The sequence below is a fragment of the Syngnathus scovelli genome, chromosome 9 (genome assembly GCF_024217435.2).
Source record: "Syngnathus scovelli strain Florida chromosome 9, RoL_Ssco_1.2, whole genome shotgun sequence".
In the NCBI taxonomy this organism is placed as follows: Eukaryota; Metazoa; Chordata; class Actinopteri; order Syngnathiformes; family Syngnathidae; genus Syngnathus; species Syngnathus scovelli.
The window spans coordinates 10,332,437-10,351,660 of record NC_090855.1 but is presented as its reverse complement, the minus strand read 5'-3'; the positions used below and the strand labels follow the sequence as shown (position 1 = coordinate 10,351,660).

At 39.1% G+C, this 19,224-nt stretch overlaps 1 protein-coding gene across 1 annotated transcript in view; it reads left to right on the top strand.

Moving 5' to 3' along the window:
- Positions 1-19,224, top strand: part of znf407 (zinc finger protein 407) — a 113,473-nt gene that overhangs the window by 59,411 nt on the left and 34,838 nt on the right. Inside the window, exons 6-8 of the mRNA XM_049729504.2 lie at positions 10,211-10,377; positions 16,002-16,085; positions 16,594-16,714. Coding sequence (XP_049585461.1) covers positions 10,211-10,377; positions 16,002-16,085; positions 16,594-16,714 — 372 coding nt within the window. The remainder of the gene's footprint in view (positions 1-10,210; positions 10,378-16,001; positions 16,086-16,593; positions 16,715-19,224) is intronic.

Sequence of the window (19,224 nt, the reverse complement as noted above, 5' to 3'; positions counted from 1 at the left end):
TAAAAAGACTACATGAGTCGATACTGTAGAATGTCCTCGCTAAAGATGAAATCATTATAGTAGTCTAAATTATCCCAGATAGCAGGATAATCAAAATATTGCCAAAATAAATGTAAGCTATAAAACAGAACATTACAGATGCAAGTACCTAAGGCAATGCAACCGATAAGGCGCACCTGATTATAAGGCCCACTGTCGGCTTTTGAGAAAATTGGAGGTTTTTAGGTGCGCCTTATAGTGCGGAAAATACAGTAGTAACAATTACAGCGGCATTATGTTGTACATCGGTGGATGAATGTGTGTGTGAATGGGTGAACTTGAGACATTGTAAAGCGCTTTGGGCACCATGTGGTGTAGATAAAGCGCTATATAAGTGCAGTCCATTTACCGTTTACATGATTTTAAGCAGATTTTTGCTATTGTCCGCTCCCTATCCCCTTTGAATAGTGGAGGTTTATCGTATTCTTTCAATTGTTTATTATTAATTACTTTTTGGTATACGTATCACACCAGTGACACCATGGCACTACCTCTTCTTCTACTGTTCCCCTGCCTTGTAAACAGCAGTACCACCCAGTGTCAAAACACGTACAGAAGTTTGACTCTGGACAGATTTTTTTTTTAATGCTGCCCCGTAACTAACAGGTTGCAGTCCGGACATGGCTTGCAGCTATGCTTTGTATATGCCAGATCTTGATGCTATACATTTCTTGGTAGTCCCCTCACCAGGCTTGAATCAAGGCATAATGACGAGAGTGGGGTGAGGGTTTTTTTGAGGCTCCCCTGATTATGTGACATCCTCCGGAAGAAGGCTGTAGTAGTTGCCTCCATTACTTATAGGCGGTGGCGAGGCCTTTTCACTATTGAGATTGTCACTCTCAATTTGGACTAACAGTAAGCATGCACCAGGCCTCCTGGATATTCTACCCCACCTGCTTTCACCCTACTTCTCCTCACCTTCCATTGATACACACGCACCCAGACTCCCCTCCCCTAAAGCAGATTGCTGTGGTGACAGTTTGATTAGATCATCAATCGTTGCTGTTAACAGCGGTTTTCCTGAGCACCTGGACGCCAGGTCACAGCTGGCTCTGAGCTGCCGCTGTCCTTCTGAACTGCAGACACGTTTGTGTGTATATGTTAACATAACATATAGCCGCTGTGCATTTGATAGTATATTATGCAACATGCAAATGTGTATGCATGTGTGTGTTTCATACACCCATGTACAGGTCAAAAATAGTTCATTGATAAGCTTCAGTATGCCTCTGTGTATCTATTTCTATGTGCTGTGCAATATGTTGTGAATAATTTTGTCAGAGGAATATTTCTTTGTGTTTATTTTACATTCGTCTTGATCTTTGATTTTGAATGATTTTTGGCTTGACATTTCTCATGATGTCACTGAATAATCATAAACTTGCCTTTCACTCGATGCTTACTCGGCAGTGTTGATTTCCGAACGTGCCCATAGAATGGACTACAATATGCCCCTCGCGGCGGTCTCACATTACCTCAATTCCTCCAATGAACTCAACAATATGCCAAATCACATAGATGATGATGTCTCTTCTGTCCAGCAACCTCTGCAGCTGCTATTCTACTATCTCCCAACACAATGACCAAGATTAATGAAACCTCTGCCATTTTTAATTAGCACGGCCACAGTCATCAATTATGTCTGCCCTACCCCAAATACAAATATTATTATATTTGTGGGAAAATATCTTGATTTATTTCATTGTGGTCTCAAATAGAGAGAGATGAATAGCCTCCCATTATTGTTGTTTGCAAGGAAGAGAAAAGGAGTGGAAAATGATTAGTGTAGTGGTATTGAGAAGTTCCTTAGGAAGAACTTGTGTCACTCTTTGCAGGACATGACAAAGGGCCTGGACGATTAAAAATAGAGGGAAAGGCCATTCTTCGTCATGGTGTTACTACTCACGACTTTAAATCAACCAAAAATAAAGCCAAAATAAAATTACACAGGAAAATTCAGAACCAGTCCAACATTTAGAAGTCTATATGAAACATAGTGCACACTGCACATGTTCATTATTGTCATTCATTTAGAAAGTCGAAACATGAAATTAAAAGTAGCTCTGCAGACACTTGGAAACTGGGGAAAAAACCTTCCATTGCAATAAGCTTTGCACAAAATGTTACACAAAATCTTTTGCTGTGGATTTGACGTAATTTCCTTGATCAAATAATCCAGACAATTAAGAAAGCCATTCAACACACAACACGATGCACTTTTTTCAGGAAGACAATTTGTATGTACTTATTTAGCGGCATTTTGTCAGAGTTGCAGTACAATCTTCATTTTTAGTTTTTTTTAAATGGCTGACATTGCCGTCCAGCAGTTTACAGTCCAAGTTGGCAGGCAGGTTTGGGTTTCTGGCTCCATGTTCGACTTCACATCCTTCAATATAGCGAATGCACTAAGGAAAGGCACTTAATCCATATGAATGGGTGTTGAAACAAGCATAAACAAGCATTAGTGCATTAATTAATGTGTTTGTGCATGTTTGTGAATGTGTAATAGAAAGGAAACCACTACTGGATCCTTTTCTGTCACACACCAAGATAAATAGATTATGAAAAGGTAAAAAATAAATCCAACAAAACAATTCATAAATAATTGAGCTTAGAAAAGTGTAGTTTGTTTAGCTTTTATGTGTCCTTTTTTTTAAGATGTGCATATCTGACTGAGATGGATTATAATTGCTTCATAACTTGAAGATGTGCATGTTTCAGTTATTCATCATTTAACTCCTGCTCAGACACACTCTGTCAAACACACACACATGCACACACACACATGCACACACACAGTTGCTCACGCACGCACGCACGCACGCATGCACGCACACACAGTTGCTCACGTACGCACACACGCACGCACGCAAACACACACACACACTCACACAAATATTTATACCCTAACTGCCACAGCTACTATATGCCCATTGACTCCAGAGAGAAGTGGAAGAAACATCTTGAATATTTTATGAAACCAGGGGACCCCACCTCTGTCTTCCCCACCCAACAATCTGACACTGCTGCAATGTCCAGTATACACACACACACACACACACACACGCACACACAGAAATAATGTTTTAAATGCAATCATTGTCAAACCCAAACAATGTCATTTATCAAGGGAGCATTTGGGACCGTATAATAAGTTTCACATTATTAATACAATTTTTCATCCTCTGTCATGACTATCTGATTTATGGCACGCATGTGATCTAAGGTGATCATTGAATTACAATTCCAGTAATAATAGAGAATGGACCTGCTCTTTCACTTGTACCTACTGAAGCACACACAGACCTACACTTAACACACACAAACACACACTTAATTCTGGATAAACGGCCTATTGTTGCAATGTATCGGTGTTACATATGAGATAGCACTACAGCCATCTTGTAGCAGTCAGGCCAAAGAGCTAATTTGCTGTTACTGCTATCTGCGAGCTAAATGATTTACCCAATTTCCGAAAAGGAAGAAAAGAGGAGAAAAGAAAAAACAAATATGAATGTAACTCGCCCCCATGTAATTGGATTAGGGCCAGTGCTCATTCATCTAAAATCATTTCAGAGAGTAAATATGAGTCGCCTGTTTGACGCTCGGCTTAGAGCATTGTTGTTGTAGACCTAATGATTTATTGCTTCATGTTGTTTGACATGTTTTCTGCACTTTCTATGACGTGACAGCCATCCCCGGTCACTGACAGTGTCTAATCAAACTCCCCTTTGTGATTATGATCCGGACCTATGAAGTGTTATCCCACAGGAAGATGATCCTAATAGGGCCACAAATATAATCCAATAAACAAATTGAAAGTGAATTTTTGGGCGATGATTAGATAATAAAGACAGACTCCTTCTCATAACATTTCAATCCTGTTAAAATAGGTATTTGCCCTATTAGGAGTTTTGTGTTTGCCTTATCATATTAGCCTGTTTATGAGGGCCCGCTCAATCAACATATCGTCCTGTTCTATTTTGAGCAAATTCAGGGACGAGATAACCGCTAAAGCAGCTCCCCTCGTCCTCACAGGTTTCCAAAACGCCTGCTTGCTTCACGAGTTCCGCAATTTACAGCATGCTTTCTCTGTATTCTGAAAAGATAATTAGGTTTATACCCAATTTTCACACTTAGCCCCACCCCTCCCCATCTCTTTGTATACCTGAAAGCGCTGATTTGCAGCATGGAAACATAAATATTTCTGTTGCACCGCAGCACTGGCAGGTGACCCAAATGAAATTCTCTGAGTGTAATTTGATTTACGACGTGCTAATGCAGCTTGATATTAGAGAGAAAAAGCTCTGATATGGCTGCCTTGTGCTGTATTTAAGGCCTATCAGGAGTCTGATAAAGAGCATCCTGTCCTTAGCTGCAGGGCTGAGTTATTGTTGCAGATACTCATATTGATAGTAATTCTTCCTGACGCAATTTAGTGCTCGCAATATATAAATATGGAGATAATGGTTAAGTTAGGTGGCTACACAGATTGCAAAGCCTCAAATTAAAGAATTATAATGAAGCTTTGAACGACCCATTCACACCCCTTTTAAGCGGGCCGTAAAAGATGGGTGAAGATGAATATTTGAACGTGAGCCAAAGTGTGTCATGCAAATCAATTTTGTTATGTTTGAAGAGGTATATTTTTGGACAGTAGCTTGTGGTGAAACATCACGGCAAACTTGCTTGAGCACACGATAGAAAAGCAACACCTGGGGTATGTTTTGTTATTCTTTTAGTTTCATAATTGAGTGTGTGTGTTGCGTGCGTGCTTGTGTGTGTGTGCACGTGCAATGTGTTAAGATTTAGGACTGCATGTTTCAAAGTGTGTTTGGGACTCTTGAACTATGGCTAATAATAAAAATAGGCAATAACAGGGCCACCACAGAGGGACATGGCCTTTGTACCTCACTGCCCATCCCCTCACTCCCCTCTGCCGTCATGCCACCTCATTTTCCTTTCTCCGTCCTTAAGTTATGGGCTGAATAACAGCACAACAATATTAAGATAACATTTCCTGATTGTTTGTCAGACGGGAGGCTCCTTCACCCCGCTTTCGTCACGTCTGCCGTGTTCATTAAATTGACAATTTGTATTTGCCCTACAGCAGGATAAACAGGAGCTTATCTGATGGGCTTGGCCTTTTATTATTTATTTCATTATCTTTTCTTTCCACTCCTCCTCCTCCTCTTGGGATAGAAGGTAAACATAAATCAGCCACACCATCTCTGTTGTGTGCCGTTGTTTATATTGCAGTCATCTGCAGCGGTCCTCTATAGGAGGTTCATCCACAATTGTGTGTAGACACACGCAGCCCCTTCACTGTGGTTTTATGTATTTATTTGTTTTTCCTGTGATGAGTATGCTGGCTGTATACTTTAAAACGGCCCTCTGTTAGGGTAATTCTTGGCCTTTCCCAGGAGAGAGAATTGTCTTTCCCTAGTTTATGCTGAAGCCAGCAATAGAGAGCTTTCTTTATTTATTTGAATGTTTGACTCACACCAAGCAGAAAACTTATTTTAATAACTACAAATCTCATAGAATTATTCTGATCACCCTGAGCAGTGTTTGATAGCTTAGTCCAGATTGGCTTCGCCCGTGACAAATAACAAAGCCAGCATCCGTGTTGAGGAAAGATAAATGTAATTTGTTCTGCTTTTTTTTTTTTTTTTTTACCCTATACCACAATCAAATTGGGTTTCCATTGATCCCTATTTAAAGAGGATCATCTCTTTAGACACATATTTAGGTCCGAAATCAGTCAGCTAGCATATAAGGCTTACTCACTCTTTCTCCCAATATCTAGAAAGAGCTCATGGCCTATGATTTAATCCTCATTCAGCTAATTTAGTCTGGATCTAAAGCTTGTCGAAGTGCAGAGTGATGAAGTCTGAAAACAGGACGAGAGGGAAAATACCGGGGAAGGGAAAATGGTAGGAAGAAGTGAGGGAAGCTGAGAGATAAAGATGGATGGAGAAAAAGAGAGATGATGCAGTAGGGGGCTGAAGATGATGATCCATCCTGACCCTAGTGAATGCTGTCATGTTCCTCCCTCTAGGTAATCTCTCTCACTCACTCGCTATTTTGCATGTGAAAATGCTCTCCTGACAGTTGCATATCAGATAAATTTTCTCCCCCCTTTCCCGTTGCCCAATAAACAACAGTCTTCACTTTGAAGTTGTCTGTTTGTGTCAGTTTGGCTTCAGGCGAGAGTCGGCCCCTCTCTTTTTCTGTCTTTGTGTTGCCATGAGAGAGTGTTGGAGATTAGTTCCGCACACCAACTGGCCAACAACCTTGACAAATAAATATTGTTGAGCGGTCCATCAAAAACGTCTTTCTTTGAAAGAAAAACGTTTTCCCGTCATTGATTGGTGTGACGTTCACCAGGAATAGAGATTTCTGGTGAATATATTTTTATTGAGTCTTCTTTTTCCTTCCCCCTGTTACAATTAACCTAAAGAATCAAAATAATTGCCAGCAATTGTGTCACTTAAACACTCACGTTTACACCTTACCACTTGGAGGCAGCAGTGAGTCTATGGTAAGAAACCAGGTCTTGTTTTTTTTTTTTTTGTTATCTATATAATACAACTACTGATAACGATACAAATTTACACCTCCTAGGAGATACACAGTATATCACAATTAAGGCCAGTGTGGCCTGTGATGTTTTGCCAGTATTTTATTCCTGAACTCATGACAAGATCACACCACGGTATATGGTAATGAGTGACGGTATACTTGTGGAAGCCGGCAGCTTTCAGAAAGTACAGGCAACAAGCCCACCTGGGTCTTTGAATAAATCTCCACCGCATGCCAGTCATATCATCTCGTTGCTTGACCTGGGGATACAGAGGCAAGATATTGTGGAAGAAAGGGCGTTATAAAGACTCAAAAGGGAACGAGTTCCAAGTCACAAACGCGTATTTGTCGTGTGATCTTCTAGTCAGGATTCAGGTTAAATATCTGAAAGTGATGTTGATTTGTTTGGTCTCTGCATTGTTAATATATATCACTTTAAAAAACAAAACAAAAAACATACAGGTGCCATGAGCACGAATCTGATTCTCAATCCCTTCCACGTAGTCTGCATTTTTGTGAATATGGTGACCTCGAGCCTTTCAATGTTATTCAGTAATAAAATGTATTTTTTTCAAGTCATGCATTTGGCAAATATATCAAATAACATTGAGTTTAAAATAAGTAAAAATAATGGTATAATGTTTTAAAAATATAAATAATAAATTATTACAAACTATAGTGTGACCCTAAGCTGTTTACATTACATTGCACAAGGAACGACGATATGTTGTAATTGTGTATTAATGTTTGTCTTCATTCCACGAAACACAATATATTTGTATAATATAAATGATATACTGAAGTGAGCGCTCACTCGCTTCAAACCAGGAAAGGTATTTTTAGCGTGAGCGAGTAACATAATTACGCCTGAGTGCGTGCTCTGTTGTTTGTGTGCCATGAAAAATCACCAACTCTCAACGTGGTTACCATTTGATTATGAATCAGTACTCAGTAGTCCAGTCAATACCAAAATAAAACACAGACTTCAGCATCCATACCTATTAATTATCATGTCCCTTTAAATGTTTGATGTTCAGAAACAACCTAAAAAACTACCATGCAAACTAAACAAAACTACATAAAAAGAGTCCAAAGGGTTTAAATGTCCTTTGCTTGCGAATGCATTTAAAAAAATTCAGACCTTAAATTGTTCTTTGTTCTTTGCAATGTGCAATTCCACATTAAAATCAAGGAAATGATCCTTCAATGAATTTTGCAAGGTGCCATGCTATTTCGAGGCGATATGCATATGGATTTGTGAGACAGTAAATCGTGACGGAATCGGACATGCTGGGGACAAGATCAAAGATCCCATAAAAACAGACCCAAGCTCTTCTCTCATCCTTACAAACCACCGACTGATAGTCAGTGCTGGTAGCGCACGCACCTTCCTCCATGTTCTCTGCTTTGCATTGGTTCTCCTTTTTCTCCATCGCAGCATTGTCAAGGCCTGCCTGACTTTGTGATTAGGCTGCATAATAAACAATAGCCTGTTTAGCTCATAAAGCAGGACTGTTGCTCATATTGCTTACAATAAAAGATAGCATCTCTTCACTCACCTTATTTATCTCTCCCATGGTGGCACGAGCAATGAGTTGTTCTATAAATACCGCAGGGAATGAAGAAAAACAGATGCAAATGTACATCTATTGGTCAAATTATGTTTGTCCTAAGTCACGTGATGAAAGAAATAAGGCTGTTTAATAAAGCATTGGCGGTTACTGGCGGCATTTTACAGCTTCCTTTCTCGTAAGCGTGCTTGAAACATCTATTGCATATCTGATCCAAAGTCAAATTCACTGCACATATAGATTGTTATTATAGCCATGACAAGCCATTTTGCTCTTAATACGCCCCCCCCCACCACATTTAATTCCTGCCTTTTTGGTTTTATGTCTCTCTACTATTATCTGTTGCCCCCCCCCCCCCCCCCCCCTTCTTCCAGTAAGGAAGATGTATGAGTATGAATTATTGATTCAGACACATGCTACATGCTGCGTGGAGTCATTATTTGTTCAGGTGAGTGTCATGCGGCTCGCTATGAAACAGATACCATGGGGATTAAACGACACAATCAGGACTTAAAGACAGCCACCCTCCCTAAAATAACACGGGCCTCACTGCAAGACAAATGTTTCCCAAAACCTGACATCATTTGTTTATGACTTGCACATTAGTCATTCTGCGTCTAAATTATAGAGTGGGGCAAAGATTAATTCCAGCCCAAGTTTTTCTATTGTGTTTACTTTCTGTTCGTTTCTTGAAGCCCAATAGCACAGTAGATGAATATAGGTGCAGACATCCCACACGAGACAAAAAAGACCACAGTGTGTCAAATAATGTAGGCGTCAGCATGAGGAACAGACACATGTCGAGTTAGTAAAAACAAGATGCGTTTTCACACTCCTGACACCTACTATCCTGATGCATTACAAACATGGAATAAAAAACAACAGCCTTTCTAAAGAACATAAGAGCCAATTTTAATTGCCATTAAAAAAAGATATTTTATTTTACAATTGTTTTCTTTTTCCCTTCCAAGTAAGTACAAGTACACTGTCGTAAAATTGCACTGCATTGTATTGGAGAGGTGTTTCTAATGTGTACTGTACATGTTTTATGCTGTATGATCATATTATATTGTATGATCATATTTTATTATTATACAGTATCTATTATACATATAGTTAATTTGTAGTTTTATAATTAAACATTTTATAATGTGGATTCCATTTGAAATCTTGAAAATATGCTCTCGTTCTTTTCAATTGTTGTAAATGTATTGACTCATACGTATCAATTGTCAAGCATTCCCAAATCATTTTGGCAAAGCAAGCAATGTGGACTGTATCCACACATTCACGTTTATGAGATTAATACTGTCTATTTAATGCAGAGGAGTGTGTTCATTATAAAAACACAGATGAGTAAGTGTTTGAAAGGAGTTTTTAGGAGGTGGAGAAGCTATGATCTAGGGGGCTCAAGAGATGGTGGCTAAAATGTTGATAACTGTTCATTTAACCCTGGCTAAGTGGTCAGGGATGCTGGACAGGTGAACTTTATTCTCCCCGCAGGCCTCCAATATCCCCACCCACCCCATGTGTGTGCGCATGTGTGTGTGTGTGCGCGTGTGTTTGTGTGCATGTGTGGTCTGTAACAGAATTTCTGTAGTCCTCTGGGCCCTGGTGCAAAGCAGAGAATAAATGGTAGAGGTGGCAGGCCAGGACAGAAAAATCAATGCCTGCTTATACAGACATGACATACCAGTAGCCAACTACACTCCTGTGTTTGCCCCTGTGTGTGTGTGTGTGTGCGTGTGTGTGTGTGTGTGTGCGTGTGTGCGTGCGTGTGCCTGCGTGTGCGTGTGCGTGCGTGCCATCCAATGTAGACATACAGCTTACAATCAAACGCTCCCGTGCACTGTGACTAGGATTGCAACTACCCAGCAACCTCCATTTTCTTTCTCGCGGCATAAACTTACCAGTATTTTATGTTCGTGCTAGGATCTCGGTAAATAACAGTTTCCCCCCTGCTGACTTCCTGTCCCTGCCTCCCTTCTTTCTTCCTTACCTCCTATATTCTACAGGAAGTTCGAGTGCAAGTTGTGTGAGCGCTCCTTCAGTGAAAAATGGGCACTAAACAACCACCTGAAACTGCACAGTGGGGAGAAACCTTATAAGTGTTCCTGGCCGTCCTGCCACTACGCCTTCCTCAACCTGTCAGCAATGAAAGACCATTACCGTACACACACTGGTAAGAAATCGAGTGACTTCTACTTTAAATCCAGTAATTATTTACAATGACGTGCACTCATAAATAAACACCACAGTTAGTTTATGAAACACTATTCTTAAAAAAAGAAAAAAAAAAAAGATGGACAATAGGTGGAGAAACTAAAAAGCTGATATGTGTGTGTAAACTGTGAAAATGTCATCTCACATAAAAAAAACTTCACAGATTTGTTTCGAAAATCACACATTTTTGCCCGAGTATTGGCCATCTGTATTCATTTTCAACACCCAGAGATAGTTGAGCAGTCATTGAAACTAGAAACGCTTAAACTTCCAGATTCAATCACTGCCATCCAATTTATATAAAGTACTGTAACCAACAACTTTGATTCAAAGGGATAAGAAAAGACAATGTTTTTATTTTTTACTTTAATTTAGATATTTGGACCAGGTTCGGCCGGTTAGTATAGTGTTCCTTATCCTTATTTTTTCACCAACCACAAATAATTTTAATATAATCAGAACATCCATCCGTTTTCTATACCGCTTGTCCCCACGGGGGTTGCGCGCGTGGAGCTTATCCCAGCAGTTAACGGGCGGGGGACACCCTGAACAGGTTGCCAGCCAATCACAGGGCACACAGAAACGAACAACCCTTGATGGGTGGACATTCACTCTCGAGACCCAAATATTTATATACAATTAATTAAAAGGTCAATTTTCCACTGTTAACCCCCCGAAATAGTACCTCAATGGTAGTACAGGTCAACCCAAATGTGTCTTTGTTGCAGCCAAGCAGTTTCCCCTCAGCTTTAATAATGTCCCATACGTGGCCGTTTAAGTCAGTGACAGACGCAGCAGCAGCCAGCGGCCTGACAGCCTGACTGAATGCTTGCAGGAGAGCTCTCCATCCGTCACGGGTGCCTGCTGTGTGAGAGCGAGATTTGCTGGATGTTATTTTAAATGTGTTTCAACAGTGATATAATGTGAAGGCACCTCTGACACAATTAGACATTTCATTTTCATTTGTATCAAGCACTCATCATTGCCCATCAGGTTGCTGACATCGCTGTCACCCAGTTGTCACCAGAAGAGCCATGTGCAGTTGTCGTTGTGCATGTATGTTTTTGTCTTGGACAGAAAAGAAACACCAATTTGAAACGACTGAATTAAGTGAGATGGAAAAAGGAAAGTTTTGAAAAGAGAATGAATGAGAATGAATAATGCACTCACAGGACAGTGACTGTGCTGTGTGGTTATGAGCCCAAAGTTATTGTAATATTGTCATTCACTAAGAACGGCCCCGTACTCAAAACTTGCTTTATATCACAATATTTCAGTAATTTCAGACAGACAAATAGAAAAACAAGCATTTTAAAATAACCTTGTGTAGTTGTTGAAGCTCTGATCAGAACCACAACCTTCAGGCAAACAGGAATCTACAAAAATAAATGAATAAAAAGAATAAACCGGCATTATTCTACAATTCGAAAGCTAAAAGTCATTACTGTAATAATCACATTGTAAGGTAACTTTTCTTAACAAACTTAAACTTCTTGCTATGCCTAAGATGTGACTGTTTTTTTCTATTGAAATTTTTAATTTAATTAAGTAATGGCAGCTAATAATACAAGTAATAATAAATAAACATCAGCATGTTTCAATATTACCAATTATTTTTCCAATAACATCCTCGTGGGATTTTTATATGTAATTGCTATAGTAACAATATTTAAAGTTATTCACCAAATCTTTTTCAACTTTTTGGGGGATGTCATTCACAAATTACTTCCTGTGAGAAATCATAATAACGCTAACAATATTTGATTTTAATAAATCTGATTTATACAGTATTGTTTTGTTTCCCAGGTCATTTTGCATTGGCATTAAAAAGCACTGATTGTTGAGATTTGAGTTTTATTCATGAAAAAAACCCACAGTTAATCAATATAAAAACCACAGAACTATCTATGTGTAGAAAAACTAGAAAAACAACTAAATCTATTGTGAAGCAATCAATCGGCGCCATTACACATAGCCCTTACAACCTTTGGGAATGTCCTGAAGAAGAAAGAACCCAGTGGTGTGTACTAAGTTACAGATGTTGATTGACAGACCAAAAAAAAAAAAAAAAAACATCAAGCCACTTCAATCTCCAGACACAAAGTCTGTAGAGCATGCATTTTTTTCCCATGTTCAAGAGACTGGAGTAAAAGTAGATGTGGTGAAATCCTGGAACAGCCTCACTGAAGAATTTGAATAGTCAGTAATCAGTAGGTTACAGGTTTGCTACAGTTGTTCCAAGCAAAAAGTTTACAATTAAATCTTAACTCCTGTTCACCTAAACTCATGGTATTTTATATCTCTGTGTTCGTATATTTTTGCTCACCAGATGTGATTACCTGGAAATATAGAATAAATGTTGATATCTTGTCTTTTAAGAACAACCAAATGACTTTTGGGGTAATCATTCATTTTGAATGGCAAATATATATATATATAGATATTTTTTATTTATTTTTTTGGGGGGGGAATATCCAGTGCAATCCATATTAACTGTGATTCCTAAACGGTGGTCCCCTTGTTGTTGTTATTGTTTAAAGTGAAAAACGTTAGCACCTCCAGCTCTCCTTTACTGCCCTGAACTGCATGCGTTGTTCCTTTCTGATTTGTGTGCTTTTGTTATTAATCACTTTTCCTCACACGGCAGTCGTCTGAGTGATTGGGAGGGGGGGAGGGGGGTGCAGCGAGGGGAGTTCTGTGGTCTTCAGCCGCCAGGGTCATTTGTAACCGCTGATGAATGAACGACACAAATAAATAAATAAGTGTGCTGCATCTTACCCACCCAGCTTTTTTTCCCCCCCATGCTCTTGGGCATTGCAAGAAAAGGGGGGCTGCGGTGAGGGGGAGCGATGCGTTGGGGGCTGAACACAGCGACAGGGCTACAATTGATTTCCTCATTGCCTCAGTTTGTCGCTTAATCTGGCGATATGCTGATAAATCTTCGTACTTTGTCAATTAATTTCTCTGAAAAATGAGAGCCAAAATGGCGAGCACATCAATACAGCAGCGGATTCCGTGTCAAAAATTAAGCGGTAAAATTAATTGCCCTCCCGTCCTCTCCTGTTAAAACATAACTAATGAGGGTGGCAATTATAGCATGCAGACTCCTTCAGGGTTGAAACATACACACATATCATGGAATATATGTGAACACACACACTGTAGGAAGGGTTGTACTGTTTAGATTTAAAGATACTTATTTTATTGTTTTGCATTAAAGAACTTTAAGAATATAATAAGATGACTACTACTCTTAGAGGTTAGTGGTAATACTGCAAATATGTTACATGTGAAAATATTCAAGTAAATCCTAGTGTTGTTAGTTGTAGATTAGATACAGAAGGTGATCTATCAGTACTTACTAGGAACTGCACAATTTAAATTTTTCACAGCAGCAGGTTCTGCATGGTGGGCATTTGCGGTGTTTGCAAATAATGGGGGACATCTTTGTGTGGGATGAAGTAATTTCCGCCTTCCACTTTTATAGTTATCTCCCCTTCACTGGTTCATTGTGATGGATGTATTTCATTCAGTTTACTCATCTGTTGCTGCAAGTCTTTGCAAGTCGAAACTGTGTGATTAGTGACTGGTTGACGTCAGGCCCTACATGTCATTGTGGGTTAGTAAAGTCACTACAACCCTTAGTTTTGACAACTATGTATCACTCTTCCGCTGCACCACCTTGCCTTTTAGGTCAGCCAAGAGTGTTCCACCACATATCAGCAGATGAAAAGCACGCAAGTAATTTATTGCCAATGTTTTCTCCTCAAGAATGCTCAAGAATAATTGTGGCGACCGCAGCTCGGCATAAGGATCGATGGTTATGGATTTTTTTCTGTGGTGAGGTCTTGGAGCGCTGGGTGTAATGAGAGATGGAGAGAGGGAAAGGGCGAGAGTGACCAGCATCGTATTTTCTCATATAAAGTCAAGGTCTAAGCAGATAGGGTTTACAGGCTAGAGACAACGGACCTCGTTTATGCTGGGTATCTGTTCAAAACACTATTGTGATCATTGTCACATTACAGACCACAAAATAGGTGCACTTTTAATTATCATCTTGACTGGAGTATTTGAAGTATATATACATACTACATATAACTACATGCTGAATGTGTAATAAATTGAATAAGAGTAAAAACAAATCTTAAAATTGAAATTAATAAAATCTCATATTATTTACTATCTTGTCAATTTTACCCTGTGGGCCGCCATTATTAGATTTTTAACGTGTTGGAAAACAGATTTCTTTTTTGAGGGGAGACTAATATGTTTTCATTGAAAAAAGTGAATCTATTCATGTAGCTTGACAAATGTTGCTTTTTGAGACTGTTTTCTCTTATTTAAATGGTGCTGCATTAAAGCTCTTTTCACAGTTGAGCGGTTTTAAACAGATAGGTTCGAGGAAACTCGATGCAAGTTTGTCTCTCTGGGCTCTCACTGAAAGTTGCTATCTGCCTTTGAGAAAAGCGTGTGGCGTACCACAGAGGCCCAGCTGCGAGAGTAACCTACTTCCATGATCAGAAAATGCAGTTCAATATTTGAATTCACATGAATATTTAAATGGCTTGGCTTGCTGAAATACTATGTGCAAGTGTGCGTGAGTTCAGTTTTTACTGAACTGTATTTGAATCATCATGCATGGAAAAATATACCACAATACATGAAGTACGATGTGTGTTGGACATAGTACATATTATTTGGCAAGACATCTGTGTCAACTCTGTAAAAGGCCTCCATTATTATCAAAAAACGTGTTGTTGTGTGTGCGCGTGTAGGTGCAGTTGTGTGTACGTGTGTCTGACTGTGCGTGAAGTTCTGCACAAATGGGAGGGAGAAAGAGAGAGGGAGCTCATCATGCTGTTAATGACAAGGCCAGATGCAGAGAAGGGAGGAGGAGTGTGAAAAAGCTCTCCACGCTCCCCATCTGGAAGGCATCGCCCCCAAATGAAGTTGTAGAAAACCATCCCATTGATAATAAAGCTAATTTTTATGGCTCTGACAAGTATGTAATTATGTTCAGCGGTGCTTTTCAGATTTTATCACAGTCAATAAACCACACTGGCAATTTCCCGTCCCCCATTTGACATATTTACATGGATCCATCTGATTGGAGGAATTAGTTAGCTCCGAGAGCTCTGATGGATATACACTACTGATCTGTGACTTTTGCATGGCTCATCTGTGAGCCAACTCAACCTGTTTCTCATATATTTACTCTACTTGTTCTATTCTCTCTTTATAATACTTTGAATCACCCTTCTAACACATTAAATTATTTTCCTTAGTGGTACCATAGCCGTGACTTTTTTTTCCACCTAGTTTTTAAAAAAGAAACAAGTTTGATACTGTCGACTTAAAATTGTTGCAGGTTTTTTTTAATTTTTTTTTTTTTTTTTAAAACCCAGTGTCAAAATAACAATGGTAAAAAAGCACAATAACACAAGCTGGTGAAATTCACATTCAACTTTGTTTTGTATGCTACTTATATAATGTTCCTGCATATAGAATTATGTGTCTACTTCCTGTTTTGCTAAGTAGACAATAATCGGAATAAATGAGTTTTTTTTCCATCATCTTGTACAGGTGAAAAGACTTACCTATGTGACCTGTGCGGTTTTGCTGGAGGCACACGACACGCTCTCACCAAACACAGACGCCAGCACACAGGTAGGAAATACACACCGGCAGCAATGTGTGAACTCAATAATCTCGGACTGAGAGTGACACTTTAAGATAAAAAAAGTAGTATTTTCACCCTGTACATAATTTTACCAACTATCATACAAACAAGACTCCCATCGTGTGACACACCGCTGTCAGTGATAGGCATGTGTACCAGCATGGCTGAGATTTTTAATTTTAGTTATCATTCCACCATGTCAGTCTGTTGCTTAGGGAAATTGCATATTTTTAGATGGGCTGTCAATAATAGTGTTTTTTTTTTTTTTTTTGTTTTTGGGGGGGCATGAGGAAATGAAACAACATAACTGCTGTCAAGAAAGGGCCCAAGGATCGATAATCACATTAAGAGTTCAAATTAATTTTCTTCTCATTTAGTTTGTGTTCAACTCAGTTTGTTTTCCACTTCCTTGCATGTGTTAATTCAATCAATTGTTTTTTTTCTTTCTGCTGTCTGTTTTATTGTCAAATCTCTATTTAAATCTCCAACCCATAGGAGAGAGACCCTTCAAATGTAAACTTTGCAGCTTCGCTTCTACCACGCAGTCCCACCTGTCAAGACACAGTCGGGTTCACACTGGGGAGAAACCATACCGTTGCCCCTGGTGCGAATACAGGTTGGTATCAGCTCATTGACCTCCCCACACTTGGTGGTGCTGATGGCCAATGATGATCAGCGCCGGTGTATGGTACTTGGGGGAATATGTAATTTGCCAAGCAGGTGGCACAGTTTCTGCGCGTGCATGCATGTGTGTTGGTATAAAATCTGGATGTAGGAGGTGAAGCGGAGACTGCTCTAATCTCCAACACTGCTCCATCTCATTATCAACAATCTCAGTAAAATCGCCCACTCAGACACAATGTTGCCGACATTGGCAGGTCCATGTCATTATAACCCCATCATACCACATCATTAATTAAACAAGAAATTGTGAGTGAAATAAAAAAATGTTTTACTTGTTCGGAAAAAGTGTAAATGATGTAATTGGAAACACTCCTATTACTCAGTGTTCTCAGTATTTTTATTACTTGAAAGCCATTAAGACCATTGTCAAAGCTCGAATATTAAATTTTTTAATCAAATTTTATCGAGCACTTTGTTTAGACCATACATACATGATTTTCGTAGGTGAGAGGAGCAAAATGATACTGCAGGTGAACAAACATGGCTGCCGATTAATTCTATCGATGGCACTATTTTTCAGCATTTTCTGCAAATTGCGAAACATGCTATTTGATATTCATTTACCTATTAGTTTTGTTTATATTCTTAAAGTCAAAGTAGCCTCTGACTCCTGCCAGCAACTAATGACGGTTTATGTATCGGTGCTACATACATTTTATTATATATACCTTTCATGAAAATACTGCCTCAGTTTGAAAAATGGTGGCTTTGAGGATGACACGCCTCTTGACAGCGGCAGAAATGTATGCAACCTTGTAAAGTGAAAGCAGGTATGTGGAGGCTGGTAATGATTATTAGTGGGATTTTCTTGGCAGTAAAAGGTCCAAAAAAACACCACTGATCTAAATAAGCCCCTCATGCACCTCTTAACAAACTCAAACACATTTGACTGTCCTCTACACAAGTGCCTCTCAATTACACTTTTCCAATTACCATATGCTTGCTGCAAGGAGAAATATGGAAATTATTAAAATAAAGGAGGGCAGAAGAGCAGGAGAGACAGAATTAGACAGAAAGGGTGATGAACGCGCTCAGCATCAGTACGGCTGATTCCCATGGTGAGTGCATTGATGGGGGAGGAAGTTGAAACAGTGTTGGGCTAATTAATACAGTGTATAGTAGGAGGGCTGGTGTGGGCTTTCACTAACTGTGGCACCTGCTGACTTCTAAATGCTCGCTGTGTTGTTTTAATATGACAATTACACCATTACCATATCTGAGGGATAGTATACCCCCTAGGAATCCACCTACGCTCCCTGCAGAAGTTTTTAAGTGTCACCTTAAATACACATTTTACTCTCACTTTTGCAAAATAAGTCACTCTTTGTAATATATGCATATTTCGCTACAGTTTCGGTCTTAACAACTGATACAGTATTCATATGTCTGTTAGTTTCACAGTTTAATTTAATTTAATTCATTTTGTGACCAATAGCAGTTGGTTGACCTTGACTAAATAAATGACACAAACAATGACAAAGGAAATGACGGCTATTGCTATGCTCACCTGTGAAGTGTTTGTGGTCTTACCTGAAAACCTGACATGTTAGTTTTACTGTATATGTGCAATGCACTCATCAGGAATCCAATGCCAAATAGAATATATCTAAATGCAGCTTTTATGAACAGTTTATATTCGGGCTAACACAGCATTACACACTGGCCTTCATCCTTGTGACCTGCTCTCAAGGTTGATCAATGGCTAGTGTTCATGGATTTTATACAGCGTGAGCAGAACATATAGGTTATTTTTTTGGGGAGCTCCAGTGGACTGTGGCCCGTGATGGAGATCGGTGTCTCTGCAAAAGTGAAAACAAATTTTCTCTTCAGCTTGTGTGAGCTATGGCACAGTAAGGCTTTATTGGCCTGGCCAAGGTGATAAGGGAGAGTAATTGTGCACTGTACTGTCCAGAATGTCAGGTCCAAACCGAGCATGGATATCCCATCCATCATCGCATGATGGGGTGTGTTTGTGTCCGCGGAGAAAAAAAATGGTTTCTACCTATACATTCTTGCTTAAATGATGTCTTACTACAAGCATATGTGCAGTTCATGCAGAATCACATCTACCGTGGATTAAAGAAAAACTCTCCATACCACTGTTAAAATGCCACTTTTATGTAGAAAATGAGACCATGCTCACCTATCACCTATATACAGGATTGTCTCAGAAAATTTGAATATTGTGATTAAGTTTTTTTTATTTTCTGTAATGCAATTAAAAAACAAAAATGTCATTACAAATCAACTGAAATATTGCAAGCCTTTTATTAATGTAATTTTTGTTTTTTAATTGCATTACAGAAAATAAAGAACTTTATCACAATATTTTAATTTTCTGAGACAGTCCTGTAATTCAATTGAGTAAAAAAAATATTTTCTAAAAGGGAAAAGAACAAACAAATGAGATAATGTGGTGGTGCACACACTCTTATGTTACTG